The 24,499-nt window shown below is 36.9% G+C and overlaps 5 protein-coding genes across 6 annotated transcripts; 2 read left to right on the top strand and 3 right to left on the bottom strand.

The window, feature by feature from the left end:
- Positions 1–4,600: 4,600 nt before the first annotated feature.
- rab6a (RAB6A, member RAS oncogene family) lies at positions 4,601–11,108 on the bottom strand. 2 transcript variants are annotated; one of them, XM_056736854.1, is made up of 8 exons: positions 10,884–11,108; positions 9,418–9,476; positions 9,234–9,287; positions 7,344–7,449; positions 6,496–6,607; positions 6,297–6,390; positions 6,080–6,146; positions 4,601–6,000 (listed from the first exon to the last, which is right to left on the bottom strand). In XM_056736854.1, exons 1-8 carry the CDS (start codon positions 10,951–10,953, stop codon positions 5,936–5,938), a joined length of 627 nt encoding a protein of 208 aa, XP_056592832.1. In that variant the 5' UTR covers positions 10,954–11,108; the 3' UTR covers positions 4,601–5,935. The 2 variants fall into 2 exon arrangements, with proteins under 2 accessions (XP_056592832.1, XP_056592831.1); XM_056736853.1 differs by lacking the exon at positions 7,344–7,449 and adding an exon at positions 7,114–7,219.
- A 1,125-nt stretch (positions 11,109–12,233) lies between these two features.
- mrpl48 (mitochondrial ribosomal protein L48) lies at positions 12,234–13,880 on the top strand. Its single transcript, XM_056736986.1, has 8 exons — positions 12,234–12,391; positions 12,567–12,619; positions 12,707–12,741; positions 12,848–12,930; positions 13,022–13,191; positions 13,280–13,382; positions 13,486–13,575; positions 13,699–13,880. Exons 1-8 carry the CDS (start codon positions 12,365–12,367, stop codon positions 13,774–13,776), a joined length of 639 nt encoding a protein of 212 aa, XP_056592964.1. The 5' UTR covers positions 12,234–12,364; the 3' UTR covers positions 13,777–13,880.
- A 174-nt stretch (positions 13,881–14,054) lies between these two features.
- On the top strand, positions 14,055–16,276 carry dnajb13 (DnaJ heat shock protein family (Hsp40) member B13). Its single transcript, XM_056737127.1, has 8 exons — positions 14,055–14,255; positions 14,374–14,477; positions 14,606–14,767; positions 14,856–15,013; positions 15,093–15,206; positions 15,308–15,421; positions 15,660–15,736; positions 15,910–16,276. Exons 1-8 carry the CDS (start codon positions 14,188–14,190, stop codon positions 16,076–16,078), a joined length of 966 nt encoding a protein of 321 aa, XP_056593105.1. The 5' UTR covers positions 14,055–14,187; the 3' UTR covers positions 16,079–16,276.
- Positions 16,153–18,816, bottom strand: ucp2 (uncoupling protein 2). The gene is made up of 8 exons (XM_056737128.1): positions 18,689–18,816; positions 18,418–18,575; positions 17,808–18,023; positions 17,259–17,472; positions 16,954–17,148; positions 16,768–16,869; positions 16,508–16,688; positions 16,153–16,416 (listed from the first exon to the last, which is right to left on the bottom strand). Exons 3-8 carry the CDS (start codon positions 17,931–17,933, stop codon positions 16,317–16,319), a joined length of 918 nt encoding a protein of 305 aa, XP_056593106.1. The 5' UTR covers positions 17,934–18,023; positions 18,418–18,575; positions 18,689–18,816; the 3' UTR covers positions 16,153–16,316.
- Positions 18,817–19,850: 1,034 nt separating this feature from the next.
- Positions 19,851–23,273, bottom strand: ucp3 (uncoupling protein 3). Its single transcript, XM_056736497.1, has 8 exons — positions 23,034–23,273; positions 22,767–22,903; positions 22,491–22,683; positions 21,322–21,529; positions 21,049–21,246; positions 20,859–20,960; positions 20,590–20,770; positions 19,851–20,501 (listed from the first exon to the last, which is right to left on the bottom strand). The coding sequence occupies exons 3-8, from the start codon at positions 22,614–22,616 to the stop codon at positions 20,387–20,389; spliced, it is 930 nt and encodes a 309-aa protein (XP_056592475.1). The 5' UTR covers positions 22,617–22,683; positions 22,767–22,903; positions 23,034–23,273; the 3' UTR covers positions 19,851–20,386.
- Between the last annotated feature and the right edge of the window lie 1,226 nt (positions 23,274–24,499).

Below are 24,499 nucleotides of genomic sequence, written 5' to 3'. Positions count from 1 at the left end.
CAGCCATTGACAAGTAACTTAATGTAAAAAACAATCAAAGTAACGAACTGGCAGCCATTGACAAGTAATTTAATGTAAAAAACAATAACAGTAACTAACTGGCAGCCATTGACTAGTAACTTACTGTAATAAACAATCACAATTACTAACTGGCAGCCGTTGACAAGTAACTTAATGTAAAAAACAATCAAAGTAACGAACTGGCAGCCATTGACAAGTAATTTAATGTAAAAAACAATCACAGTAACTAACTGGCAGCCATTGACTAGTAACTTACTGTAATAAACAATTACAGTTACTTAATGGCAGCCATTGACAAGTAACTTATTGTATTATTAAATACAGTGTATTACTTGTCAATGGCTGCCAGTAAATAACTGTAATTTTCACAATATATTTCTTACAGTGTATAAATCAAACGTGATTTTTACAGTCCACCATACAACTACATTACAGTATAACTTCACAGGTTTAATGCACTGTTAAAAACGCGTAATGGTATTGCTTTCTTTCTTTTCATTTTTTAAATATTTATACATATATATATATATATATATATATATATATATATTATTGGGCCAACGCCGTTAACGCAGTGAGACTCTTATCGCGCGATAAAAAAAATGTCGCCGTTAATCTATTCTCAAAGTTGGGTTGGGAGCTGGGTCTATACTACGCAAGCTATGATGATTTTCACCTTGATATTTTAGCGTGGATGTATACCAGCTTAACTGCACTGTACGGGGCGAGAACGAGATTTTTCAACTCGCGTGGTTCGCGTCATTCGCGGAAGCAGAAGCCGCCTAATCATCTCATGACCAGGGCTTCATTCGCGAGATTCGCGCAGCAAGTAGGTCTATTGGCTCTTTGCATTAACATATAAATCACTCGCGCTTGACACGCCATTCGCGTTTGGACGGAACACAACATAACGTTACTGTGAAATTACAGCATCAAACGTGACGTGCTAACATAGATGCAGCTATGAAGCCGCCGGGTTTGCTTCAGGGAATATTCATTTTTAAGAAGCTTCCCAATAGAAACATCGACAAGACTAAGGTTGTTTGCCCCTTGTGCAATGCGGAATTGGTTTAAAAAAAAAACTTTTCTCAACAGGTAGTGGTCTAGTTTTAGTTGAAACCAGTAACTTTGTATTGAGATCTAATGTATTATGGCTTCTGTATGAACTATCGCTTGTTGCTCCCTCACTCTTTGTAAGTCGCTTTTGTCTGCTAAATGACTAAATGTAAATGTACTGTAGGAGCTCTTCCAGTCTCAAGTACCACCTAAACGCAAATCACACATTGAACATATTGAACATAATTTAATTTTCATCACCAATTATCATAGTAGAACAGCTTTCTCAAGCAGTTTGTGATGCATTTTGGAAACAGGAGATGAGCGCCTGGTCTAATGCGCCACCTGGCTTGAGAAACCCGTTCTCAAAGAATTACTTTTAGTCACTATTTGGGTAGCACACATATTCTGAATGCCTTCGGCAGAATTCAAATTAATCTATGCCCACCACTACCCAGCCGGCATTTCAACGTTGATTCACCGTTGAAACAACGTCAGGTACCATGGTTGAATCAACGTTGAATTACCTTTCGATTTTGCAAAACGGATCAACGTTGATATTGTGACGTCGTTTCACCGCGGAAGAAACAACGTTGATTCACCGTTGAAATCGCGACGTTGTTTCACTAATGCCTTTCGGGTTATGGTCTTCTGTCGACGTTGAATCACCTTTCGATTTTGCAAATTGAATCAACGTTGATATTGAAACCCTGTTTCACCGGCGTAGCCTACCTGTAATTTTGCTTAAACGTCAACACTGAGATGTAAACTATGATTTTCGGTACACATAGTGTTTTCAGCAACTAATAAAACTTGCTGTACATGATTTGCAATTGGACGGCATTAAAAAAACTTTAACTTTCTAACAATTAGATATTCATTAATCTGAAGTGCAGGGATGAGATGCTTCATTTTCTAAAGAAAAAGTTTTGAACAATTACACCAAATGGAAAAATAATTTTCTTAGAATTTGAATATACATCTATATTCTACATTTACACTTTCACATAATTTATTGAATAAAATTCTCATTCAACAACAAAGCACTTTCTTAAGGGTTTAATGATATCAGAATGCTGAGGGAAAAAGCTTTTAATCCTAATTTCATACACACTGCAAATATACACAATAGCCTATATATAAATAATAACAAACATATGTACTCATTTTGTGACCAACATATGTACTCATTTCGTAACATTCTAAAATCTCAACAATTAAGTGAAAAAGAATCCAAGTAAAAGTAAGGAAAGTTTGTAGAACAAGAAGTCTTTAGTAGAACTTAACATTTTACTAGCAACAGTCATTAAAAAAGAAGGAAAAAAAGGTGTCTTCAAGGAAGAGTCTTCTTACGGCCACCACCACCCATCCTCTCTGGTGCATATTTTAAATATTTGGACGTGGTCTGCATTACTTTTGTACTGGTTGTGTTGTGTGCATTGACGACTGCATCTAAAGGGAAAAAATCAAAACAGCCAAGATCAACAAAATTGCTATAAATTTATGGAAAAGCTTTTCAAGGATGTCAAAGTTATTAGGATCACAATTGACCTTATGCACAGTAGCTTCCCTGTTTTCGATAAGCCAGCTCAGTCATTCTCGCACATTATACATCATATATGTCTGCTTCAATTCAAACATCTTGATCCAGTAATACCAATTTTCTCTTCCATTCTATTCTGTTCTATTAAAAAAAAAATTGTTGTCCTACTGTTAGTTTAACTGCTTATATTGTTCTCATTTGTAAATCGCTTTGGATAAAAGTGTCTGACCATTTTTACATTTGACATTTTATTCATTTAATATTGTGAATCATATTTAACATATAAAATAAAATAAACTCGATTGGATTGTTTTCCATATCGCCCATCTCTTTCATGCTCTTTCCTTTGGCCAGTCTCGCTTCCAATCTCGCGATATTACCGTGAATGGACAGTAGACTAATGACGACGACAAACGGAAAATTAAGCTTTTGTAACGTTACACTTTTTTCCAGAAATTTTGTATCTGTGTGCACACGTATAATGTCTTATCCCTTAAAATCGACGTAGGAACCGCAAAAGCACAAAACGACACTGAAGCGGCACGAGTAACGTTAGGCCTCAATCGACATCTGTAAAAGTAACGTTAGCCCTCCGCGACACAAATGTGGAAAAGCATTCCCTGAATATCGAGTTAGTAAATTCATTCAACAAACTGTGCATTTACAATTTTCCAAGAACTGACATAATGCGTTTAACTCATGACCTTGCGTATATTTGTGAAAGCAGACTTACCTTTTTGATCCCGCGCCCTCGCAGACCACTTTCTATCGTGCTCTTCCCTTGGCCAGACCAATCTCGCTTCAAATGACGTCCTCGATCAGAAAGACGGTCATTACAACGGTCATATTTTCAAACATAAAATGGCGCGCACAGTTTCATTGGCCAGTTTCATGAATGACAGACAGATTAACCAATCATAATCAAAGCAAATAAGGTTAAATAGCCAATAGGAATTGTTTCAGTGTGGTAAAGCAGCGCAATCTTTTATTGCTGTTGATAATATTTATACCAGAAGGTTCATGATAAAAATGTAAATGGATAATAAAATAATAATAATAATAATGATCTTAAAGATTTAAAAGGCAGAAATTATTTATTCTGTGCATACATTAATTGATTCAACATATGGATCTTGTAAAAAAAAAGTTGATTTATAAGTGTTTTTACTACCCTTTTTCAACCATTTAGCATTTCAATCAAAATTGAAACAACAGCTGTCATTATTTCAACCATATTTCAACGTTGAAGGTTGATAATGTACCGGTTGGTTTTCAACCATTTAGCATTAAACGTTATATCAACGAAGTTTCAACGTTGAAACAACAACTGTCATTATTTCAACCATATTTCAACGTTGAAGGTTGGTAATGTACTGGTTGGTTTTCAACCATTTAGCATTAAACGTTATATCAACGTTGTTTCAACGTTGAAAAAACAACTGTCATTATTTCAACCATATTTCAACGTTGAAGGTCGGTCATGTGCCGGCTGGGTAGTTTTAACTAAATACAGAATTAACATTGTCTTGTTGCTATTATACTAATTTGTGTATAATGTATATATAGTTATGTGTCACCATATTCTGTTGCTTAGTATTAAGATTTAAATGTATAAATAGCTCCAGGAATTTTCAAGTTATAAAAATATAATGTTTTATAGCATGAGGTTTGGGGATAGCTACCACACCTTTGAATGCTCTTTAATAGTAAGATTTTAAGTTTTCTAACTAAAGAAATTGAGAAATATGTTTGAGCTTTTTAGGAAATCAGTTCTCAGGATTGACCACTAGAGGGGGGAGAGCAGCATCGAGACTGCACTACTGAGTTTGCAGTTTCAAACTTTTATGCACCTTCAGTATGTTAAAATAAATGAAAGCTGCTTGACATACACAAGTTTGAAAGATTGCATTTCCTATCTATTCTTTTAACAGACTTTCAACCAAGTACACACAATACATACAATATCCAAAAAATAACTGATTGTAGATGCTTAACAGAATTTTATTATAGTTGACTCTGAATAAGGAGTTGAGTTTTAGCAGTGCAAATAGTTAGTGTATGTGTCAATCACAACAGTTCAGGTTAAAATCCATCTGAAACTCATCAGACAGCTTTACGAAACGATTTTGAAGGTTCTCTGGTGGAAAGAAATGAAAAAGAAAACACAAACTGCATCTGTCAAAACTTAAAAAGGATTCGATCAGATTAGAACAACTTGAGAAACATATCAGAGTATGTTTAAAATAAGCAGCTGTTTTGGGCCAGAATATCTAACATGTCTATATTTATGATTTACAGTATGCAAACTATACAGTGTTCAAAAATAAAACCAGACAGAAAACATATAAATAGTAGCGTTCGTGATCGATTCAACAAATCATAAAGAAAAACAAGCTACATCTAGTTTATCACAAATCAAACTTTACATTACTAATCAACAAAACAAAGCCAGTGGAAGCCCAATAAAACAAAACCCTCAAGGCATGTCTGCATATTATCTGCTAAACTGGATCTGATAAATCCCTCAATATGTCTTTGTAGTAACGTTTTTTCTTTAAGACTAAGCTATAAGCTTTCTAATTTTCAAAATCAAAAAGATAATAATCTTGATAAAAATGGCATCCAAGATAAAGAAAAACAGCCGATAGAAACCAGATGCTTTAAAGGAATAGAAAGCTAAAATCAGCTTTCCTAAACTTATCATCGGTTTCTACACTTTCCTTTCTCATGTCTCAAGACGAAACATTGCATCTTTAACGGATTGAACACAGCCGCATGTATAAAATCTAAACTTGGATAGTCCCAAAACACGCTGTAAACATTTTGTCTATCTCTGCACTGAGAATGTAGTGGCTATGTCTCACATATTTGAATCTAGATATTATGTCCAGATTAGTTGTGTATTTATTATTTATTTAGCTCAATTTGTTCCTATTCACATCATGGTTACATTAATAGAAGTATTATTTTAATTTACATTAAACAAAATGTGGATCTCTGCAGATGCAGAAGCATAAACACAAACAACACTTTACAAAAAGTGTTTCGAGTGTCAACAAAAACACCACAAAAGGTGCAAGAATAACGGAAACAATTAATTAATAGAAAAAGCAAAAACGTTCACAGAGATGTTTTGCTTTTGGATTTAGAGTCATTTGAGTGGGTCGGCAGTAACCACGGAAACAAGGTTGACAGACAGGTAGTGTTCTACTTCCTCCGGGTGGGCGGTGCATCTGTGCAGAACATCCAGAGATGCTGAGAGAGCATCTGAAAGGGCATCAAGAAAAGACGCGGCACAGAAAAGAGTTTTGGCCTTTAGCAGGAACAGCCGCCTTCGTTGACAGGTTGTTCTGGAGGCTTTTCCAATTTTATGTCAATCACTGAAAGAATTGGAATTAAGGAAACAGGCAATTCTCAGAAATGTATACATGCGAATGTATGTGTATATGTGAAGGATACTGTCCTCTCGGCTCTTGTCCTGTGTGCTTTCCATACCAGGAAGAGCTGCTGCTACACGTCGGAACAGCTAGAAGTAGAAAAACGAAGTAAATCTGTTGAACTTTCACAGTTAAATCTTCAAACTGAAATAAGCCAAAAATTTTATGTTAATACCACCCATCTATCATTTTGAATTCTAATCACTTGATTTCTCTCTTACACACACACACACACTCACCTGTTTAACATTGTATCCCGCTTTAGCGCTAGTTTCAATAAACATTACATTCAGTTCTTTGGCCTTCCTTTCTCCTTCCTCAATAGCAACTTGCCTGCAGTGAATCAAAAAAAGATATTACAATATTTACTTTGCAAACAGATCAATAAAAAAAATGAATTTTTATTCTATATGATATGAAATTAATATCAGAGCAAACCTTTTATCTGCAAGATCTGTTTTGTTTCCCACCAACATAATGATGACATCACCTCCTCTCTCTGTTCGGACATCATCAATCCATTTGGTGGTCTGCTGGAATGAGTTGACATCTGTCGGGAGGATGTCACAGACATGTCAGAGAGGGTTAAATCACAGCCTAAGGATATCCATGGGGATCATAGATAGGGACACAAATCCCGGGCAGAAAGAAAACACAAGGATAAAAGGAGAGGAAAGAAAGAAAGACATTCCAAAGCTGGAAGCATTTCTGCGCTCATGAGCTTGTCATAAGAAGTTGGTCTGTGGAAGGAGTTTACGTCACATTACAGTCACATTACAGTTTCCCCTTCAAAATCACAGTTTGAACAATTACAAACACCTTTTTAACAATTTTTAAAAGAAGAAAAGTTTTGAAATCTGAATAATACAAACATGCTGCACAAAAAAAATGCTATGAACTTTAAACGCAAGAAAATATAACAATGAATGCACAAAGAGACACAAGCAAAAGATGTGAAAGTGAAAAAAAGAGATACAATATAAAGTCAAAAAAGAAACTGTTGGAATGACAGATGTTCCTCTTCCTTAAGTTTTACCGTCGAGGATCCACACTCACTTGTGATGTCATAGACCACCACAGCAACCGTAGAGTCCCGGATGTAGCTGGGAATCAGACTGCGGAAGCGCTCCTGTCCCGCCGTGTCCCAGAGCTGCAGCCGCACCTAACCGATCATTTTAGCACCAGAGATCCAGCGCGGAGAGAGAGAAAGAGAGAGGGGGGGGGAGAAACGGGAAGAGGCAGAGGTAAGAGGGGAAGTGGACAAACAGCGGGTCTCAGATACCTACTTGTGATGTCGTAAACTACAACAGCAGCAGCAGAATCTCTGATGTAGCTGGGAATAAGGCTACGGAAACGCTCCTGTCCTGCTGTGTCCCAGAGCTGCAGTCTGATCTGTGTGCGTGGACAAACAAAAGAAAAGGAGGAGAATAAAGGAAAAAAGGAAAAACGTGGAAAATAAAAAGGTCTAAAAAATGAAATGGAAAGAAATAATCTAAAGAAATATGAGAAAGTAAAGTGGACCGATAGTTTTCCTCAGATGGGCTTAAGTTCAGAGTTGGATAACAATTACGAAAGTAATGTTTTTATGAGTTAAACGTAAATTAATCTATCAGAAGCATGTGGCATAATGGTAATGAATAACAGAAAATAAATGTTACTTTTCCCACAGATATTAGTTTTATGTATGTAAGTATGTATGTTACATGTTAGTATGCATAACCAGAAGCTTATACACCTTGAAAAGTGGATGAATACTTAAAAAGGAACGGTTCCCCAAAAATAAAAATTCTGGCATTTACTCATGAGTTGTTCAAAATCTTTATAAATTTCTTTGTTCTGATAAACAGATATTTGGAAGAATGCTTGTAACCAAACCACCATCGATTTCCATTGTGAGAAAATAACAATAGTAGCCAAAAGTACCACAGAACTGTTTGTTTTCATTCATTCTTCTCAAAAATCTTCTTTCTTGTTCAACAGAACAAAGAATTTTATTAAGCAAGTTTTCCTACTATGGAAGTCAATGTTGACCAAGAACTGTTTGGTTACAAGCATTCTTCCAAATATCTTTTCATTTTCAACTCTCTCTGTAAATCCTCAGAAACAGAGGGACTGTTGCTGTAACCATAACTGTTTTTTTTTACAAAGCCAGATGTATTTTTAGTGTATTATGCCAATGCTGCTGACAGAGCTTAATTTGTAATAAATCTGGAATGTTCCTTTAGCATGGTTATGGTATGTATGGCAAAGGGTTATGGATTAGGATTAATGGTAAGATTAAAAAGTCTTTAAATGGGCCCATTTTATCAGGACTGCAGATCCTCAGGGTGAAACAATCCAATTGAAAACAGAAGGGAACATATAAAAAGAGCAGGTGTGGAGAAAAAACAAAACAAAGAGAGAAAGACAAAAAAGGAGAGAAAGGAGCTCGGGCAATGGATACATCAGGTCGAGAGAGCCACTGGGGTTTCTTATGTTGTAGCTTATGTGGACAGACAACAATATCACAATAAAAGCATCCACCCCACAGTGTTTCAATAAAGCATATTAACTACATAAAACTCTACAAAACTTCACAAATGGAACAGCATAGCTGCCATTTCCGGTCTTACATCATCAATTTACTATCAATTAAATATCAATGCATTAAAGTGATAGTTCATTTTGATTCTGTCATCATTTACTCTCATCACCCTCTCATGTCATTTTAAACCGTTATGACGTTCTTTCTTCCACAGAACGCAAATAAAGATATTTTTAAGAAAGTTGGTAATCGAACAGCACCGAGTCCCTCCCATTCACTTCTAATGTATGGACACAAAACCAATGCAAGTGAATGGGGTCCAGTTAACAATATGCTTCAAAATATCTTCTTTTGTGTTCACCTGAAGAAGGAAAGTCATAAAGGTTTTAAATAAAGAGATGGTGAGTTAATGATGATTTTTTTTTTTTTTTGGGTGAACTATCACTTTAAGATCAGTTTTAGATCAGTATAGATCAGTTTAGCAACCTTACACTATACAAAACACTAAACATGTAAACTACAAAATAAAATTTAGTAAACATAAATCATCAAACTACAGCTTCCCAGACACATTTGTGTGTCTAAAATGTGTTATGACAAACTATGTGTATAAAAAGGCATGTGCATTTATTGATAGAACAAAAAAACTTACTGTTCTGTCCTCAAGATACATTGTTTTGGACAAGAAATCAATTCCTATTGTGGCCTGAAAGGTAAAAGAATAAAGACAAATTGAATGACTTAAACACTAATTCAAGAAACATCCAAAACAATAACATCAAAAAATCTGAAAGTTTCAAGAGCAGTTGTTTGAATTAACGCAACGAGTGACTAACCTGGTAGGTGTTGTCGAAACTGTCATACATAAATCTGGTAATCAATGATGTCTTTCCCACTGCAAAACAAATTGAATTATTAATGTCCTGAGGTTTTACCACATGTGTATATCCTGCTGACAAGCAGTTTGAAACTTCACAGGCATTTGTGTAATGGCCACTGATGATTCTATAATGCATCTTCCCAGAATGCAGAAGGAAGTGGTCCAACCAATTATGATTGTTGATATTCTGCATCATTGAATGTCAAGTATGTGTTTCCAACATTTGAACTGATAAGCAGGTCAAACCAGGACACGGTGACATGCAATCGGTTGATTTCACAAGAACAACACCAAACAAAAGTAGAACTTGGCCCTGCATGACAGTAAAGTGTCTGAACCAAAAAAATACATTGATGCATAAACCTGCGCTGTACATATCTGGTTTCTCACATCCCATGAATTTAACCAAATAAAATCACACATGAAATAAACATGCATTAAAGTCCATGTAAATTCATGCAAATGGTTTTGAATATGTGATGTCTGTTTACCATTCAAACTGAAAAGATACAAGAAAAGCCAAACAATTTTTCTCCAAAATATGAGCGAAATGCAGGTGAATACATGATGACAGACTTTCAACTAAGGGAAGATCAATCCCTTTAATTTGGCAGCAAAAGTACATCACAGAATCAAAACTAATGTTTGTGTGCAATTAGAAACCAAACGGTTGTAACTTAAGACATAATGACAGCGCAGCATTGACAGTGCCAGCACTGACCCGAAAGTAACAGTTCCAACAAATGGCCTCAGGCCATGGTTAAGGTGAGGTCTTGGAGCCCAATGTGGTAAGGGTGACACACAGTTTAGTGATAACAACCTACGGTCCATCTTGTCATTGGATGTTGTTTAAAAGTGACATCATCTCAAGCTACGACTTAAAGTTCTCCAAGGCTTTTAAAATATAAGTGTTCAACAGCAAAACATAATAAAAGTATGTCATGTTTAGGATAAAAAACACACTGTGCAAATCAAACAACACCCCACTACTACACTTTTAAAATTTTGCATCCGATGCATCGATACTCAGTGTAAGGGGTCCAGACTTGATGGCAGCTGAACCAAAATTAGCAACACCACTTCTGTACACACACATTCCATCACACAAGCGTATTCACAGTTACACATTCGTTCTCAACACAAACTCGCAAAGAATCCACATTCTCACATGCACACACTTAGACAATCATGTTCTCATATATAAGGGCACCATCCACGAATCACTCAAGTCCACAAAATATGTATATTCCTCTTTAAACTCATACTCTCTTGGGAAACGTACATATACTCCAACCCTCTGGGATACACGCATATACATCATCTCGGGTATGCATAAACAATAACTCTCTTACTAAAAGTGATACCGGAAGCGTGAGACTCCGTAAAGACAGCCGAACACTCCATGTTCAGTTCGGAACTCACCGCTCTGTTCTCCCAGAAACACCAGCTTGAATTTGCGGAGCGGATTCCCGAAATCTCCTGCTCCAGACATGATGTCGGTTCCGCTGGGCCTTCAGGTGGTGTTTTGATATAACAACCACAATGCAAAATGAATGTATAAATAAAGGTTTTATATCCCGTTATCTATAATTCGGCTGGGTTTGAGTCTTAAACAGCCGCCCGTTCAGGCCAAGTTCTTCCGCGCAACCTAACAGATCTGTGAGTGACAGTTGAGCTCAGCCTGTAAGGTTGCTAAGTCAAAGCTGAACTCAGCCAATAGGATTATTGTGATAAGAATTGACAAATATCCATTCAGCAGGTTCGTCAAATTATTAACACAGCACTAGATAATTAATCAGGACACATTGTAAGTATTAATATGTTTCAGCACATCACTACTTTAATATATGCTATTGATGAATGTTTCCATATATTTGAACACATTTATTTTCTTTAATGCCTGTGAAGACGTGTCTGGCTGAACTATATGATGTTATGTTAAATGTTTTTTTAAAGACTTAAAATCTGGGAGAAAAAATGCAATATTGTAGGAGCAAGGGCACCCGATTACAGTGGGATTCTATGGGAAGAAGGCGGGACGCGTATCATGTAGGTTGAGCTCTGCAAACGCCACGTCACGATCGACACGTCACTGCCCTGCATCATCGGGTTCTATCAACCATTGAAACTACTTGTAAATTTCAAGATCCCTACAAAATCCCCATTTATCCCCATAACTATGATATTATTTTTTTATAATTTTTTCCAGATTGCAATGGTTCAGTACCAGTAGATCACAAGTCAATTTTAGTATGTTATTTTATACGTTTATACATTTAAAAGACGAATATATTCTAAGCTACTTACAATTCCTGTATGTGCACCCTGAGACAAGCTTGAAATGTTATTATAACAGAGAGAAGTTTGGAGACAGACCAATAAATGTTATGAATGTAAAATTTTCTGTATAAGATATGTGTAATAACTGTGTAAGATGTGCTTGATATCCCTTATCCTTGTTAATTCCATGCTCACTGAAGTACATTTATATTAAGTGGTTTAACAGATGCTTTTATCCAAAGCGACTTACATATTAGATAAACATTTTCATATCATTATCATTTTTATAATTTATAATTTTATTATCATTAAGTATATAATTGTGTCGAATCCAATCAGCTGTAAATCAATATTCAGTACTACTATATAAAAATGTTTTCCATTTCAATTTTACAGAAATTACAGAAAGTCTTTTTTATTTAGATATTTTTATTTTACATTTTACAATCCGTGTCCTGTATGACTGTAATTGATTTTCAGATTTGACGTTTCTCCAGTAGGGGGCAGTACTCGGCTGAATGCATATTGAAACGTTTGGTGGGACCAGAGAAGAACGCATGTGCATGCACTTCTCCTGCTTGTTTTAAAACATTTCTTCTGAGTTAAAATATATTCGAGGAACAATGAACTACTTAACGTCAATACAAAAGGTAACGTATATATCGTTTGACACCTAAACCGTTGTTTGTAGTATATGTTGTTGTAAATGTAATGTTTCAAGGTCGAATATCAGATATCTGCTGAGCGGTTAAACTGTGTCATTTAATTTTTACAGATCTTCAAATGTTCCTCTTATAGTTGTTTCTGTCATTCTTCTGCTTACAGGTTATATTCCTTCAGAAGACACGGGCACTGATGTGTGCAGCCTCCTCAGTCCAGTGGGTATCTGTTCTAGCACTTCTTCATGCTACCCTAATGATTTAATTAAACTTAAGAAAGCTAATATTGTTTCTCTGTTGATACAGAAATGAATTATTAACTACACAGAAGGTGCCTTGGGGTAGGAAAAAAAATCTAAAGTTCTTCGGTTTATATTTTATTTATTTCTATGACATCCATAACAATTTGCTGTCAGTAATCATATGATATTATTGTTTTGTACCCAGGTGCCTTGCTCACTAACAGACAGTACAGATCAATGCCAACACATGGAATTGGACAGTACAGACATCTTCTTCCAAAAACTTTAGTAAGACCAATAAAGTTTTTTTCCGATAGTTAAGCTAATACAAAATGTGTTTATGCTTTGACTAACATGAGCTGATATTAATTGTATTCAGCCAAAGAAGAAGAAAGACAAAATTCAAATGAAGCAGATCAAAGCTGCAACGGACACAGAGTTTGGAGTGTTAAACGTGTGCGTCTCAGGCTATGACATGACACTGGTGGAACATTATTCTCAGTACATCCACAATTTCTGCAATCACTTAGACATCAAAGTTGTTGAAAGGTGAGATTTTGTTAACAGACGTGATTGGATGATTCTTTGACGCAATTCTGTGTGCAACGACGTTAATTATGTCACTTCCATTATAAAGCTATGCCCTGCCTACGAAAACCACAGAGGTCATGGTGATGCAAGACCAAGGCACCAAGATGTATGTAGATGGAATTCTGAAAACATATGAACGTTTTGTTCAGGTAGAGTTAATTTCACAACATTATATCATTTCATATCATTCGATTATTATCCCACTGCAGTGCAGATGGCATATCGATTTTGGCATTTTTATGCTTTGTTTAGATAAGTGAAATGAAGGCAACCCTTTCTCCTATATTCATGGAGGTTCTTCTGAAGAACCAGCCTGAAGGTGTACAACTCTGTGTAAAGGAGGTAAAAAAACTAACATTGATTTATGCAGAAGTGTGTTTGTACTTTTATGTAAGTCTTGGAATATTAATATGTATTAATATGATGGTGTGTTTTATGTCCTCGTGTATTTTTATGTGTTCACAGCACACAGAAGCAGATTTCCAGTCTCGCTTCAAAGCAAGACCAGAGCTTGAGGGACTTATTGCAAAAATTAGTAATTAAATGATACAATTTTAAACAGTGTTTTTGTATAAATCATGTTGTTGCATTCTATTCCTTCTTTTCCTTATGTGCTGTAATTAATAAATCTTTAAAGTAAAATCAAATCTTGTGATTTTTTATAATATCTGGTCATTTTTATCCGATCTGTTGCTTTAAATATGATAGTGAAGGCAAACGCCTATAAATTCACATGTTTTTAATTCCTACGATGAAACTAACAAAAATACTAAGCAACATTTGTTCGGGACAGCATTACCCAGAACTCCTCGCCACGTTCCCATAACAACCTTCCGTCGTCAACACAGCAGTAAACAGTCTTCGCAGATGTCAATTCACAATTAACTGACAATCGATTGTCGAAGAAGTGTATTTGTGTTCAAGTTTAAATATAAATTAGTTTAACATTTCAAGATGGGAAGAGATTATTACGCTGTTTTGGAAATTAATCGCAATGCCACTGATAATGATATCAAGAAAGCGTAAGTTCTGATTAAGTTGTTTAAAATATATCCGCAATTTAAATAATGATATTAAAAAGTAAATAAGGTATTCCAGCACTTCAGTCGGTTGACAAAATACTTATTATTTCGTGATTAGGTACCGGCGGCTCGCGCTGAAGCATCATCCGCGCAGCAGCAGCCACGCTTGCTCCGAAGAGCGCTTCATTCTGCTCGCGGAGGCATTTGATGTGCTGAGCGACCGTAAGTCAACAAAACAAAACTACAAACAATACAAAAGTTAACCTTCACACAGATAATTTACGTCATACACATCACATTCGTGGTTCCTATGTGCTTTGTCATACGTGTATGGTTCTGATTCACTGCAGCACGTAAAAAGGCCACTTATGACAAGTTTGAAGAGGAGGGTTTGAAAGGAGGAATCCCCTCTGAGCTGGGGGCCAGTGGTGCTTGGTCATCAGGATATGCCTATCATGGAAATGCAGAAGAAACATTCAGACAGTTTTTTGGTGGAGATAACCCTTTTGCAGGTAAATTGTTGTAAATAACCTAGTTGTATGGTCTTAATGTATTTATGGACATTGTACGCCTTGATTTAGAAATGAGCTTTCTTTACAGATTTCTTTACCACAGATGGTAGTGAGGTAAACACAGGTTTGAACACCCTGCGTGGACGAAAAGAAAAAATACAGGATCCACCAATAGAAAGAGACCTTCACTTAGCCTTGGAGGACCTTTTCTATGGGTGCACAAAGAAAATTAAGATATCCCGTAGGGTAAGATATGTAAAAACAAAATGATTTGGACTGCATTCAGTGAGACATTAATTTCAGCATTGAGACACGTTTTGTTTAGGTGAGGAATGAAGATGGACTCACATCTAGCATCAGGGACAAAATTTTAACCTTCAATGTAAAAGCAGGATGGAACAAAGGGACGTGCATTACATTCCCAAATGAAGGAGACCAGGCATGACTGAACATACTTTTATTCTTTCATGTTATTCTGGGTTTCAATTTGCTTAACATGGACATAACAGAAAAGCTGACATGTGGTCTTTCCCCACACAGGGACCGAACAATATCCCTGCAGATATTGTTTTCGTTATAAGACAAAAGCATCATCCACGCTTTGTCCGCCAAAATGACGACTTGTACTACACAGCACACATCTCTCTTGAAAAGGTGAGAAACTTTTTTGGCAAGAGTAATTACTGGAGCTTTTCTGCTTCTGAATATTATATGCTAGACTTATGTAAAATACTCAAGTATCCCTAGAGATTTGCTAAAGGTTGTTAGCCTGTGTATTAGAACATTTATATTTCAGTGGTTACAAAACGAAAATTTTTGTTCCAAGTATAACGGTGTATATTTGTGACAAAGTAAAAAAAGTGTGAATAATTTGGCTTTAAACTCTCTATAGGCTTTGACTGGCTTCGCAGTAGAAGTTGAGACGCTAGATGGCAGGCTTCTCAACATTCCAATTAATGACATTGTGCAGTGAGTAAACTAATTATGATGGACATTGCCAGGTAAAAAGCCTTAAGAAAAATAGCAGACCTATAAACTGGCAAATCTATTAAAAGTAAAAGCTGTCCATCATTTTTACACAACACTAATAACTGGTATGCAACCATAATAGACAGTCAAAATGTATTATGTTTCTGCCCCAGTCCACAGTACAACAAAGTTGTGACCGGGGAAGGAATGCCTCTTGCCAACAGCCCATCCAGAAGAGGGGACCTGATCATTCGCTTCATTACACACTTTCCAGAGAAGCTCTCTGCAAAGAAGAAACAGCTTCTGAAACAAGCACTCACAGATCCCATCATTAATATTTAAGGTCTATTTAGAAGTCATGAAAAATTCTACAAAACATTAAACTCATGAACAAGGTACAAAAGAGTGACACTGACTTTTAAGAGACTCAATTTTATTGAGATTTTTAGAAACATTAGAGAACTGCATAAAAGCAAAATAAAATGTATAAACATGTAAACATGAAATACAGATGAGATAAAGCCAAGACATGCCAGCAAAGCTCAACAACTAGAACTGCATTTGCAGCTTAAACAGTGACCTAGTTATGACGAGCTGCCATAAGGGCCCGTTTCAGCTGCTCATAGGTGACAAACATGACCACGTTCCAGGAACCCAGGCGCAAAAATGATGGCATGAATCTGAACGAGAAAAACAAGTCAGGTTTGCAAACGTTTGAGTGATGACAGTACAGAGGATTCTTAATGACAGCCAGATAATCAGAAGTCTTACCCCTTGTAAAAAGCCTTTGGTCCTTCTTTAGTCAGCATGGCTACAGCACAGTTGAGGGCGCTACGGTACTGGCCTTGGGTGGAGTTCATGTATCTTGTCTTCACAACATCAACAGGAGAGGCGATCACAGTGGTGCAGAAACCAGCTCCGAAAGCAGATGTGAAATGGCAGGGAAAATCATCTGTAGACAATAACCATTGTAAATAGTGTATAATATTGAGTTACAAAAAACTGCAGCGGTTTCAAAAGCTTCATCTTACCAGTCATCAGTGATGATTTAATAAGTGCATCTTTGATCAGGTCATAGGTCACCAGCTCAGTGCAGTTTACAATGGCATTTCGGGTGATGTTTGGTCCAGTTCCTTTGAAGTGTCGAAAGAAAGAAATTAGAACTAGACTGATGTCAGATAATGAACAGAACAAAAGTGCTTTGTAGCTCCACCCACCTCTCCACAGACCACGAAAGCCTTCTTGCTTTGCAATGGTCCGATATGCATCAATCGTGCCATGGTAACGTTTATTGGCCCCAGAGCTGATCTGAGCTTGAAACCGGACCTTCACCACATCAGTAGGTTGGGCCACAGCAACTGCCATTGCTCCAGTCGTACAGCCTGCCATCAGCCGACTACCAATCCCTACATCTATTAGAAAAACAATGCATTGAGAGGGCTTACACAACAGTTTCCATTCATGCATGCAGTCCAAATCACAAGGTGTTTGGTTTATGAAGAGCACATGAACGTGAACTTACGATCAGACCCTTTGGTGTAGAGCTGCTTGACAGAATCATAGAGGCCAATGCGTACAGACGCAAAGCTCATCTGACGCTGCAGTCCCGCGACTAGCCCGTTGTAGAGGCTGCGTGCCCCCTCGACACGAACGATGGTGCTGATAGTGCCGAACACTCCGCGATACTTAATCTGACCATGACCTGGGTTGCCAGTACCTTTGGCTTCACCCTGAATCTGTACAGGACAAAAAGGTGGAAAGGAGAACTTTACAGAAACGGGGCATCTTCAGCTTAAAACGGTCCACAGTGATCCGGAGTCTGCAAGGATAATCACCAAGGCCTGGACCTGCTTACTTAGCTAGTGTGAAGAGAAATAGATAGAGCTAATGTCAGTTTGTTTTTCACGTTAATAGTGTTCACCTAAAATTAAAGTATGGTTTGCTTTCTAGTAGTCAAACCAGTGGTCCAATGCATCTCTTTGTCATCTTTAGACAGCTGCTGGCTCAGCTGTCGTTCAGAACAAGCAAAAGTCATAAGCAAGTTGTCAGATTTCACACAATGGAAGCTCACCTGAAGCCGAACTTTTGCAGTGTCGAGTGGAAATGTGATAAGGTCTGCGATACAGGCTGCAGTTCCTGCACCAATAAATTTAACCGTGGCTGTAGGGGGAACATCACTAGCTCTGAATCCAACCATGTTTGTTGCAGTTTGAATAACAGGAATGTAAAGATGAATGAATGTGTCGAAAACCAATGAAGTAAACAAGATAGATGAACTCCGCCCAACCTGGAAAAATAAAATGGGTTTCATTTAAGCTTTTACCTATATAAACATACATGTTTGAAACATAATATACATTTAATCATTAAACCACGATTGGGTTAATTGATTTAAAAAAGGTCATTTGGGGTGGAACAAATTCTTTGCTTAATGTAGGTTTAAGATCACATGTCGAACAGATAATCGAAATAAACAGGAACATCGTGTTCTCGAAGATGCCAAAGGCTGATGACGTCACCGTGTGGTTAAACATCCGCTTGCGTCTTTGTTGACACCGTACAAAAGAACGAAGTGCGGATATACACAAAAGTATTACACGAGCTTACATACCGACCATTTTAATCGAACTCTTTAACAACAATGTATGAACCGTTTTAGGTCAGAAACTTTTCGTACTTACCGCTTAGGATGAACACTTTCACTTTTCAAACACCGACCGGTCAAGATTCTCTGAAAGCGTCTCTCTGGTTGAAATTACTTTCAACTAAAATTTCGTGGTCTTGTAAATCCATAGAGAAACGTACAGAAAACGTACCAATAAAGAACATACTCCGAAGTCTGGAAGACAAAACACGGTCATGTCAGTCAAATGGAACATCTCACTCTCAAATATTTTAAAAAATACTTTGCACTTGGGAACGTCTACTCGTAGTATGTAAATGTTCACTCACCTCAAACGATAAAATAGACTAAATGTCTAAGAAAAAAGTATAAGAAATCACTTTCTGGGTAAGTGTCCGACTAAACTCACAGGTGTTTGTGTGGATCTGAGCGATCCGGCTGCGCTTTTAAATGCCGGGCAACCCACGTGACGCCTCTTTCCGGACTTCACTGACAACAAGTTTAACAAAGTATTTCAAAGTAATAATATATCATTTATTTAAATAAAAAAGTCTTGTACATGATTTTTAAACATGTCTCACAGTGTAAACACTGAGAACAATGTTTTTTTTTAATTAAATAGTTTTTAGATTATATATTATTTTAAGCGTTTATAAAATTATATAAAATACTAAGCATGTAGGTCGTTTTTTATTTCTTTTTGATGATGTAGAATCTTTACAAAACTGAAACGCTGAGTCACTATGAATCAGGACGCAGTTGCACATGTGTTTTTCATAAAACACAGCTTGCTTGCAAGATGCTTCAACTTGATGTGCTTTACCTACATATTAACAGTCTCCTCGATGTTGCCTTTTACATGTTCCTCATTTATATAAAACATTTTAAATATGTTTAAATGTGAACATATTTAAACATAGTGCTGTGTATTAATCACGCATTCATTTTCAGAGCTGCATTGGCCAATGAAAAACCCAAAGGCAAAAACAAAGTTGTGTAATTGTGTTCACCTGAGCTATATGTACAAACCACATGTTTCCACATGTGCTTCATCAACTGCACACTGCTGCTTATTACTGTGTGCTCATATCATTGAGAGACCCTCTGCTCAGTCAGCACCTTAAATTAAGAGGTTGTGTGTGAAACAAAATGCAGCTGCCTTCCTTCCCATAACATATAGCTTTAAAATAAAGGTATCACTTGAACTTACTGGCCATATGCTCTCCCTTTAAAACTCACAACTCTGTTCTAACGAAGGCTTTGTTTGTCTGTGATGCTCCTTTGTTATGTCAATGCAAAGCTGCCTGCGATGTCCCTCTGGGTGTCAGACTCGCTGCTGATTTGATCATTGGTAAAACCTCATTAAAACCCTCCTGGCTTTGGGACATCAACCGTAAATTATGTAATTGTAGCTTAAACAAATGTAAATAAGTGTATTTCTGGTTTTTACCTTTTAATGATAGAAATGAACAAATCAAAAAAAGGTTTATCTTTCAACAATGTACATTTATTTACAATACAATACAATACAATACAATACAATTTACAAAGCAATGGACCCAGTTTTCTTTATATTTTGGAATAAACATAAAAAGTTATTTACATTATTATTATTAGCTTAACTTAAGTGACTTCCAAATAAGGAACACAACATAAGGGATTCATGAGGAGACAGTGGTATGCTGTATGCTGTTCCAATATTGTACAGAGAAGTCTAATCTAGATAAACAGCGGCGATCCTCGTGAATGTAAACACTCTCAGTGCCCTAAAACATAGAAGCTAAGACAAAATGCGTATTTTGTTATGTCCACCATATGTTTCTAAACTGTTTGTCAACATTTCTCGTGTGTGATGAGCTTGATCTTTGGCCTTTGAAAGTGAAGTAGTGATTTGTAACAACCGCAGCCAATTTTAGTGATAAGACTTAACCCTGTGACCCAGGGAACCCTCTGCTCTCATTTCAGAGGATTTGACATCAATCCACTCACTGTTTAATCAAAAAAATCTTGTCCTTGCTTGTTTGCCTTCAGAGTGGAGCTTCCCATGAGTGCTGCATTCTAGTCAGAGATCTCTTGATTTGTTCATAAGACACAAACATCACAATGTTCCAAGATCCCAGCCGAAGGAAGGAGGGCATGAAGCTGTTGATAAAGTAGGCACAGTCAAGAGTCTGTCTAAGAATTAACACGTTGTTCTTAATATCAAAAGTCAAGAGAATGCTTTACTTACCCCTTATAAAAAGATGTAAGTCCTTCTTTTGTCATCATAGTTAGTGCACAGTTAAGTGCACTGCTGTACTGGCCTGTAGTTGAGTTCATGAAGCGGGTTTTTACCACATCAACGGGAGATGCTACAATCGTGGTGCAGAAACCAGCGCCGAAGGCGGCGGTAAAGTGGCAGGGCATGTTATCTAAACAATAAGTACACAAAATATCAGCAAATGTTTTGCAGAGGAACAGTAATACGACGTAATGATCATCATACCGCATGCTTCATACCTGTCATGAGATTATACTTCAATATGAGTTCCTTGAAGATGTCATATGTCACCAGCTCTGCGCAGTTCACGATTGCATTTCTTGTAATGTTTGGCATGCACCCTTAAATAAAAAAGCAACACGTGTGAATTGATTCAAATCAGTCCACCTTCACATCATGTGTAGACTGAATTCAAATAGTGTTGCTCACCCTTCCAAAGCCCGCGAATACCTTCATCACGGGCAATAGTTCGGTACGCATCCATCGTGCCATTGTATCTCCTTATTCCATCTGCCTGGCGTGCTTGGGCTTGAAAACGCACTTTTACAACATCTGTAGGTTGTGCCAAAGCTACAGCCATCGCTCCTGTGGTACAACCAGCCATCAAGCGAGACACAATGCTTGCATCTGAAAAGCCATTAAAGGAATGTTAGCATCACTCTGTGTTTACACGATTTCCTTACTTTACAGTCTGATACTTACTTTCAGATCCTCTGGTGTAAAACTGCTTCATTGAGTCATAAAGCCCAATGCGAATTGATGCAAAACTCATCTGTCGCTGCAGTCCCGCAACCAGGCCGTTGTACAGGCTTCTAGCGCCTTCTGTACGCACCATAGTGGTTATGGTGCCAAAAACGCCGCGATATTTCACCATTGCTGCTGCTGACGCAGCATTAGATTCTCCCTGGATCTGAAATCAAATTATATTGTGTTGAAAGACGTGAAAGACGAAAGACGTTTTTTTTTTTTTATTAAAAGGTTGCACTAGGCAGATTCTATTATCCAAAGTGAGTTGCAATGCATGTGCAATTTCTAGGATCACTCTCATGATCTTAAAGGAGTAGTTCACTTTCAAAAACCATTTTCATGATAGTTTACTCACCCCCATGTCATCCAAGCTGTTTATGTTTTTTTTTTCTTCAGTCGAAAAGCAAATAAGGTTTTTGATGAAAACATTCCACGATTTTTCTCCATAGTGGACTTCAATAGACTCCAATAGGTTGAAGGTCAAAATTACAGTTTCAGTGCAGCTTCAAAGGGATTTAAACGATACAATCATTTTCTAAAAAAATATAAACACAAATGCTCACCTTGCTCTGTTCTACGATATGCATTCATGACTTCACATAATACGTAATTACGTTGAAAACTTGCACGTTGTAAACACTGACTCTGCACTTCCACCTATGTCAAGCGTGACCTATTCAAAGTAACGACGTATTTTGTGAAGTCATGAACGCGTATAACAGAACAGAGCCAGGTGAGCATTTGTGTTTATAAAGCATATCATTTTTTTAAATGACCGATAGTTTCCTTAGATAAGACCTTTTTTCATCTTCTGGTATCGTTTAAAGCCCTTTGAAGCTGCACTGAAACTGTTATTTTGCCCTTCAACCATTTGGAGTCCATTGAAGTCCTCTATATAAAAAATCCTGGAAAGTTTTCATTAAAAACATTAATTTCTTTTTGACTAAAGAAACAAATACATAAACATCTTGGATGACAAGGGGGTGAGTAAATTATCATGAACATTTTTTTGAAAGTGATCTACTCCTTTAAGCATTGTTAGTGCCACGTAAAACATGTTGAACTAAAGGAAAGAAACTAAATCAATCACTCTTAGCTCTATAGACCTCTCCATTGGTCCTCACCTGAAGTCTCACTTTTGCTGTGTCTAGGGGAAATGTCACCAAGTCAGCAAAGCAGCCTGCCGTACCAGCTCCAAAAAACTTGACAGTGGCGGTTGGTGGCATGTCGGTGGTCTTGAGGCCAACCATGTTTCTGTGTTTTAAGTACAGCAAATAAATCTCACTTTATTTTCCTGACTATCTCCTGTTTGGCCACCTGTGGGACGATAAGAATGAGATTGATAGTCTCTAAAATATGAAATTAATAATCTCAGCCTTATAACAAAGTTTTTAATTTACCTCAACACACTCCTGATTAACAATCAGGTTTCTTCCGAAGGGAAAACTCCCTTGTCCTTTGTTTTATGAGTTTCAACACCTTTGGCCATAAAAAATTCTGGCTCAGTGTCCCAAAGCAGCATAACAGCAGCGCAACGCTATAGAAAAACAAAAACGCTTTTACAATGAAATCATGTCCTGTAACACAGTGTTTATACCAGCAAATAAACTTGTAAGAAAAACTTGTGATATTGAACAAATATGATAAAACACAACTTGTTCACCAACCTTGATGTATAAGAAATTTTTAATCCAAATTCTACTGACAGAAACTGAAAGAAATATTCCCATGAAGAGGTTAATCCAGTGTGCGTCGCTTCACCTGATTCAATTGCCACCAGCCTGTCAAACTCTGAATTTATAGGTGAGTGTACCAGTTGCAGCCGGTCCCACTTCTTTCTTTCATCACACATGGCTCTAATTTTAACTTAATGGTGTGTGGTGGGACACACAGATCACTTGTTTACAGTAACTTGTTAATGATAGAAATATGGGTAATAAGGGTTTTGAATTTTAAGCGCAGCTAAATATTTCTTACATTAAAATGATCTACAACAAATGTTTATTTATGTGTTTGTCTTACCAAATAAATGCAGAATATTTGATGCCTATTTCATTCCAAAATTCTAAAATTTGTGTGCCTTTTCACTTCATGTTGTTTACATGTTTGATATTTATTGTAATTCTGAATACAAAAATAGATGTTCTCAAACACACAAGTGCTGGGTCACAGCACTGCCTCACCTTTTCCCCAATTCCCAAAACATGTCTGGAAGGGAATGTGCTCTGTAATCAGAGTGCGATCTGATTGGTCGAGGAATGTGACGGGTCTATGATATGTTCATCCTATCAAAAAGAAGGCTTGTCCATTTCCACTTTAATGCTGGCATCTATGGATAATTTATGCTTCTTAAAAAGTGAGGATCAGATTTTAGTTTACTACGAAACAAGATAATGGAGAGTTCCAGAAATGCTGTGTTTTTTCCGTCCTGCCCTTTGCATTTTTGTTTGCAATAGAGAGATTTTGCAAAGCTAATCAACCACGTCACAAAAATACCACTGTGAGGTTTTGTACATGACGTTGTAGGAAAAACAATATGTACCAAGGTGCTGCTCATCCCCCCCCCCCACCCCCACAAAACTTGTAAACACAGTATAATGTTGTACAGGGAACGCCACTCTTTACAGCCAATGAGTGTGAAGCATCGGCACACAGTAAATCTATACTCTAGCAGTACAGATTAATCTGGATCAAATCTAGACCAGCGTGAGAACCAGTGGAAGACTGGGGACAGGCTGCACGTGTGCTCATGTGATACATGAAATACAGGAAATGATAGAGGAAATGGGAATCACACATAAACCTTTGAAGAAATGTCATATATAACTTCATAAAATAATGTCACAATGCAAATACATTTAATTGTGCAAAATCTAATTTCTGAAATCAGTCATTGTTATTTTCACTTCTGTTAACACTTTGACTTTAAGTTTAAACAGAAACACAAATGTCAGATACGCCACCGTGCCATTATCATGTTTCAATAAATGGTGTAAAGTATCTGCTCTCTTAATACAGTGGTTGATGCACAAGGTTTGCTGAAAACATTAGATAAATATCCATCACAGATCATTTTGTAGAAGTACATTATGTGCTACTTGTCCCAGTAAACTACCAGTGTATATTATTTGGA

The sequence above is a fragment of the Triplophysa dalaica genome, chromosome 22 (genome assembly GCF_015846415.1).
Source record: "Triplophysa dalaica isolate WHDGS20190420 chromosome 22, ASM1584641v1, whole genome shotgun sequence".
Lineage (NCBI taxonomy): Eukaryota > Metazoa > Chordata > Actinopteri > Cypriniformes > Nemacheilidae > Triplophysa > Triplophysa dalaica.
This window is presented reverse-complemented; position numbering and strand designations above follow the sequence as displayed.

Excerpts from the sequence above, each read along its gene's own strand:
- ucp3 (XM_056736497.1), bottom strand. The coding sequence starts at position 22,616 with ATGGTTGGCCTCAAGACCACCGACATGCCACCAACCGCCACTGTCAAG. Across the intron at positions 21,247-21,321 it reads TTACACCAGAGGATCTGAAA|ATGCAAGCATTGTGTCTCGC; the intron begins GTAAGTATCAGA and ends ATGGCTTTTCAG. Across the intron at positions 20,502-20,589 it reads CTTACATCTTTTTATAAGGG|CTTCATGCCCTCCTTCCTTC; the intron begins GTAAGTAAAGCA and ends CTTTATCAACAG.
- ucp2 (XM_056737128.1), bottom strand. The coding sequence starts at position 17,933 with ATGGTTGGATTCAGAGCTAGTGATGTTCCCCCTACAGCCACGGTTAAA. Across the intron at positions 17,149-17,258 it reads CTACACCAAAGGGTCTGATC|ATGTAGGGATTGGTAGTCGG; the intron begins GTAAGTTCACGT and ends TTTTTCTAATAG. Across the intron at positions 16,870-16,953 it reads CTTTCGTGGTCTGTGGAGAG|GAACTGGACCAAACATCACC; the intron begins GTGGGTGGAGCT and ends GACACTTCAAAG.
- dnajb13 (XM_056737127.1), top strand. The coding sequence starts at position 14,188 with ATGGGAAGAGATTATTACGCTGTTTTGGAAATTAATCGCAATGCCACT. Across the intron at positions 14,256-14,373 it reads GATAATGATATCAAGAAAGC|GTACCGGCGGCTCGCGCTGA; the intron begins GTAAGTTCTGAT and ends TTTCGTGATTAG. Across the intron at positions 14,768-14,855 it reads TGGAGATAACCCTTTTGCAG|ATTTCTTTACCACAGATGGT; the intron begins GTAAATTGTTGT and ends CTTTCTTTACAG.
- mrpl48 (XM_056736986.1), top strand. The coding sequence starts at position 12,365 with ATGAACTACTTAACGTCAATACAAAAG. Across the intron at positions 12,392-12,566 it reads ACTTAACGTCAATACAAAAG|GTTATATTCCTTCAGAAGAC; the intron begins GTAACGTATATA and ends TTCTGCTTACAG. Across the intron at positions 13,192-13,279 it reads GACATCAAAGTTGTTGAAAG|CTATGCCCTGCCTACGAAAA; the intron begins GTGAGATTTTGT and ends TCCATTATAAAG.
- rab6a (XM_056736854.1), bottom strand. The coding sequence starts at position 10,953 with ATGTCTGGAGCAGGAGATTTCGGGAATCCGCTCCGCAAATTCAAGCTG. Across the intron at positions 9,477-10,883 it reads GTTTCTGGGAGAACAGAGCG|TGGGAAAGACATCATTGATT; the intron begins GTGAGTTCCGAA and ends TTTGTTTTGCAG. Across the intron at positions 6,391-6,495 it reads ACAGATCTTGCAGATAAAAG|GCAAGTTGCTATTGAGGAAG; the intron begins GTTTGCTCTGAT and ends GATTCACTGCAG.